Source organism: Acartia tonsa, chromosome 2 (assembly GCF_053477335.1).
Source record: "Acartia tonsa isolate MP-2025a chromosome 2, ASM5347733v1, whole genome shotgun sequence".
Classification (NCBI taxonomy): Eukaryota; Metazoa; Arthropoda; class Copepoda; order Calanoida; family Acartiidae; genus Acartia; species Acartia tonsa.
Window position 1 is genome coordinate 25,139,934 of NC_137261.1, and position 6,033 is coordinate 25,145,966.

The 6,033-nt window shown below is 33.0% G+C and overlaps 1 protein-coding gene across 1 annotated transcript; it reads left to right on the forward strand.

Moving 5' to 3' along the window:
• Window positions 1-1,456: 1,456 nt before the first annotated feature.
• Window positions 1,457-2,856, forward strand: LOC145307410 (uncharacterized). The gene has a single exon (XM_080149840.1). It carries the CDS (start codon window positions 1,507-1,509, stop codon window positions 2,692-2,694), a length of 1,188 nt encoding a protein of 395 aa, XP_080005966.1. The 5' UTR covers window positions 1,457-1,506; the 3' UTR covers window positions 2,695-2,856.
• The last annotated feature ends 3,177 nt before the right edge of the window (window positions 2,857-6,033 follow it).

The window sequence follows — 6,033 nt, forward strand, 5'->3', positions numbered from 1 at the left end:
AATATCCGCTGGACAAGAACCAACTATAAAATCAAGCATCGAATTACAAACAATGTTCCACGAATATTAAAATTAAAATCATATAATTAATATAAGTTTTTATCTTATTTTTTTATTCTAAGTCCTTGAAAAGCTGTCTATAATTCGATGCGATAAATAACTAATTCAATATGTCCCTTTCAGCACCTTTGCTTATATAAATGTTGTCATCCTTGTTTTTATTATTTCAACTGCTCAAAATCAAAATAAATTTTGGGCGTTTTAATTTTATTAAGTTGTAACAAATATAACAAAATATGTAATAACACTTCAAATTATATTTTTATTTGAAAATATAAAAACAAATTATAATCTAATATTTGTATAAAAATAAGACTTCACAAATGGCTTTTATTAACTAAAAATATAAAATTATCAGCCAAGTAAAGAAAGTACTAATTAATTTAATCAAAAGTTTTAATAAAAAAAAGATAAAGTTTTTATTTTTAGTCTTTTTATATGTTCATTTTCTTAAAGCTAAAAGGGGGAGGGGACAAAATGACGCACTAAATGTTTTTACAGAGAGGCGTTTTGTAGTTTTTATTGTTGGCAGAAATAGCATTATTTATAAAGCAAGATCAATAAACTGTTGTTCATATAATGGGGTAGAGAAATATAGTTACAGAGAACTCTTTATAATAGAACAAGGAGGACAGCATTCAGTAAATCATAGCTCAATAAATCAGACATTAATGCTTTTATACAATAAATCAATATTAATACTCTTAAAATGCAGGGTACTCTTTATTGTAGTAGCTAAATTTTTTTAAAAAGTAACTTCCAATAAAAATTTAAAGTTAGAGAACAGACGCACGAACTTTCAGGAAATAATTATATAGTTGCTAACTATTAAAGATTATACCTTATTATTACAGAAATCCCCAGATTAGGTTTGAAATCGACAGAATTATTCTCACATACGACATACGGACGAACATGCCCTAAATGTAAGAAAAGTTTCATTTTTAAAAATGTTTATTATAACAAATGGGGGGAGTAGCAGGGGGTAAAGAGAATATTTGTTATATGTATTTTTGTGTTTTTGTGGGAGCTTGAGGGGGAAATGGCTAAATGGAATGAGTCTTAATGGACGGGTGGTGGGGGGGGGGGGGGCGAGTTAGAAATGGCATGATTTTTATATTTTCAACAAGGCCAGAAAAACCACCGACATCCAAAGAGAAAAATATTTACCATAACTCTAGAACAACAAATGCCGTGCTGTGATTGGCTGGCGCTCCGCGCCAAACTGGCGGGCCCCACTAATCCTCCGGCCAATGGGCGCTCTGATTGTCAATGATTGGTCACGGTGTGCTTGGTAATGGTTGGAAACAGTTGTGAAACAGTAACTTGGCTGACAGAGTAGAAACCAGTATTCATCAGAGTTTCAAACCACAAACACATCACAAATAATTACCTCTAATTAACAAATAATAAAATTAATATTATTTGAATATTAATATATCAAAAATGGAGGGAATATCAACAGAAAATTTAAATCTGCCACCATTATCACATCCCGCAGCAATGCTGCTTAACTCGCCAGCGGTTAGCAGCTCAGCTGTTCAAGCTAGCAGCCAACAGCCAGATCATCTGCGCCTACAACATCTGTACACACTTGCATTGGCTGATAGAATGAGAATGTTACAGCCGGCTTTTAATGGCGGCGTTTGTAATCCGTTTGCTGGCATGTTTTTGCCGGGCTCCGCTGCTAGTTTGGCAGCTGCACAAGCTCAGGCACACAGATTCAATCCTCCTTCAGATCTTGCCAGATTTCCGCTGGCAAAGCTTGATCCCAGATTATTCAGAATTCCGTTCCCTGAGGAACCCAAGCCACAGCATTCCTATATTGGCCTAATAGCAATGGCTATTCTTAGTTCTAGTGAAAAGAAACTTGTGTTAGCTGATATTTATCAATATATTCTGGATAATTTTCCATATTTCCGTCACCGTGGTCCTGGCTGGCGCAACTCAATCCGTCACAATCTGTCTCTCAATGATTGTTTCATCAAGGCTGGCAGGGCCTCCAATGGCAAGGGACATTTCTGGGCTGTACACCCGGCCTGCCAGGAGGACTTTCAGAAGGGGGACTTCAGCAGGAGGAAGGCCCAGAGAAAAGTTAGGAAATATCTTGGCATGAATGTGGGTTTAGATGATGAAGACACCCCTCCATCCTCCCCCATTCCATTTCAATATTCCAGCAGTCTGCCCACAGCTTCGCCGCTACCTGGCAGCAGCCAAACCACGAGCCTGCCAAGTTTGAGCCCTATTGGTGTGCCAACTCAATCCTCACCCCTGCCGTCACATGAAGATTATGAAGAAATGAAGCCAACTCCATTTCAACTACATTTAGATCAGCTTCGCATGCTGCCAAACATTCATCAGCATCAATTGCAACTTCAGCAAGGTTACAGATCTCCAGTAATGCCAGAATCAAGGTCGCCAGCGGCTTCGCCAAGCAGTTCTATTTCTCCCGGAGCCTCACCACCAAGATCATCAGTGTTTCCACCAACTTCATTGTCAGCGTTTAGTACATCACTATTGGCCAATTCAGCATTGAAATCTGAAACTATCCCACGTAGAAATTTCAGTTTTGGAATTGATTCTTTGCTGAAAAAAGATGTCTCAAGCCAATTTAAATATAATTCAAGGGATTAAATATCATATCAACTAATATTTATTAAATTTAAAAATTAACAGTGATATAAATAAATTATGTATTTTGATATGTATTTAGTAAATCTGCACAGCTATTATAGATAAATTTAATGTTAGATATTATTAAAATTGCACTCTGAAAATAAAAAATTAAATGTTTAATTATTTGTTGTTTTTTAAAAAAAAATTTGTTTTCTTTTTTATTTAAACAAGGATGACAACATCCATAAAAGCGAAGCACTGAAACGGTAGGACAAACGGACATTAACACTTGTACAGTGTCAGAACTGAATAATCATAATATAATGTATAAGAGTCAAAGCAAAATTGTTAGTAAATTTGTTGAAAAAATGCTTGATTCAGGATAATGTTTATGGACATACTAACATTTTTAGGACTTGATTATAGAGTTGCTTCGCTGATTACATTATACTTTGTTGTCCCAGGAATCAATATACCAAAAATCAGATCAATCGGATGATTAGATCACATAAAAATTTGTTGTTAAAAAAGTAAAAAAATTAACATGTTTAAAATGGACGTACGGACATTTTGGTGATGATTATAGAGTTGCTACGCTTTCTAAAACGTACCTTACTATTAAAGGAATCACCATGCAAAATTTGCAATCGATAGGACAATTCTAACATGCCTAAATTAACGAAAAAAGCTATCCGTTACGGACGTACGGACGGACCGACCCTAATTATAGAAAAGCTTCGCTTTTAAAAAGAGTTGCGTTTAGTTTATCCTAATCAGAGAAAATTCATTGGGTTAAACCAAGAAAAGTCGACAACTTGAGAGTCAAACATTGAAAAAACATTTTTAGCCCTTGCCATCATGGATTCTATTATATAATAATGGGTTACTATCCCTGCGGAGCTATCTAATGCCAATTAAACTAATCTAACCTAAAAGTAGAAAAATTACGGCGTTTTTTTCTTTAAAATGTATGCGTTTTAACGAATTGGCTCAAAACTGAATAAAACGACTTATTCGTCGTTAACATCATGATAAAGTAAAAGTTTATATTCTTAAAAATCACCTTATTAATTAACCCTGATTCTTTAATCCTTATACTAAAGTAACAGGATGTTTGTCTGTCTGTGTGTCTGTCTGTCTGTGTGTACCGAAGGATCTCGCTAACCGCTAAACCGATCGGGTTCTCCTTAACAGGGTAGATTCTCATATGTCCTGGGAAGGTTTTTAACTATTTTGGGGGAGGGTACTACCACCCTCCCAAAAGAAATGACAAAAAAAATGAAAATTTTCTTAAAATCTGGGAGACTTCAGCGTCAAATAAGGTGGTATCGTACATAAAAAATTAACTTTAACAAACAAAAACATTTAAAGTGCCACTAGAGGCCTCTAGGGGCGTAGCCGCTAGTAAGGATATATATTAGCTTTTATTTTATAAACCTATAGGATCAAAATCAAATAAATGTATATCGATTTTTCTAATAAGTTATTATATAAATATTTATAAATATGTAATATTTTTTTATCAGACAAGATCTCACTAGATTTTGATTTTTCATTTAAGGAAAGTTTCATATAAATCTTGGATTGTTTTAGGCTATTTTATTTTTAGATTTAAGTCTTGTGTTGGTTTTGGGCTATTTTTGTCCCCTCCCTTTGAATGCAGAGCCTCTAGATTCTAGCGTTTGTATATAGACATAAATAAGTCTTGTAGATAATAATTTTAATAATAACAATTTATATGTTTCCCATTTCATTTTGTCATCCTTGTATTTTTATTCCCTTATCAAGAATTCTAAATATAACTTAGCAACTTAAATTCTAGTTTCAAAAGGATATACAGAATAAAATGATTCTCTCCTCTTCTTTCTCTCTTTCCTTCACATTCTGCTCTTTTCCATTTCTCTTTGCATTTTCTGATTTCCAAATGTTTAACTAAATTGAGCAAAACTTTGTCAAAGTTTCCAAGTGGACCTGCGGTCAATCCTTAAATATCTTACTATTTCATAGTTTTGCTCGATTCTTTAAAAAGATTTGGTGCTTTAAGTCATATTTACAAACAGGCCACTTAATAAACCATCCCCCTCTTTTAAGCAAAAAAAAGTTTCAAAACCAGTCTAAGAAACTTCCTACTTTTTATAATAGAATTTAAAAGTTGTAAAAAATCAAGGGATTTTTTAAAGATTAGACTTTGACCATTGTATTTAGCATTGTCCTGAGAAGAGTTTTAGTTGATTTACAAAGAACAACTTTTTCTGTACATTGTATCCAGATTTATTAAAGGGGAATACTGAAACTTGACTTTAATCAATTAGAGTAAAATAAAATTTTGGTAGTGAGGTTACTTATTGGTTATCATTGTCTGTCTGTTCTTCTTTGTTCTTTGTGTTATTTTCTGTGGATAAATTGTGCTCCTATTTTAAGTAAAACTTTTTCCTAAAACAAAAATAATTTAATTCGAAAACAAGTTCACCACCAAAATGATTACTTTTTGCTTTCATATTTTACGGTACAGTCATGATATCAAAAGCTCTATAACTTGCCTAATTTTGGCACTACTCCTCAAGATCCCTGGGGAACACATACCCCCCTCCCCACTAATTTTTAAAATAAATTGAAAATTATTTTTTGGGGGGGGGGGGTTACGTCGTAAAAGTTTTTGTATCAGTGATTTACATTGATATTGTTAGGTTAAGGTAAGTACAGGGTTAGTTCAGTTTTTTGGGACTTTCAAGAAATATATTAATACAAATAAAAACCAGAGGTGAATTCTTAAAAAAACTTTTTTGGCTCACTGCCTCACTAAAATAATGAGGCAAAATTATCCCCTCTAAATTTTTAGCGAGCCTCACTGATTTTAGTGAGGCAAAGAATTTTTAGTGAGGCAAAAGTTTTTAAAGAATCCACCTCAGAAATACTTTTAAATGGACAGTAATTTTACCCAACGACGTTGAGAATGAATTAACTTTTTTTAATGTTTTATTCATAAAAAGTCAACAGAAGTGTATTCAATTTTTTACAATTTTTGTAAGAAAATGACAGCTTAATAATAGGATATTTTACTGCTTATATTATGTTAAAAAAGTATGAATAAAGTTAGTTTATAACAATTTCTGGATATCATCATTTCTAGCAGGTAACTATATTCATAAAGAGACTACTGTTTCATTGGCCTTGTAGAAGCTAAAAAAGATTTAAAATCCAAAATTAATGTTTTTACATTTGAAAAACCTTTTAAATTTTTTTTTTATTTTTGACTAAATCTAAATACTTTAGAAACATTAGTGTAAAACACTAGAGGTGGAAAGGGTTATATAACTGTATGTCCCCATCCTGAAGACCCTGTGCTGATCTTTAATT

Coding starts and splice junctions, on each gene's coding strand:
- LOC145307410 (XM_080149840.1), top strand. CDS start 1,507: ATGGAGGGAATATCAACAGAAAATTTAAATCTGCCACCATTATCACAT.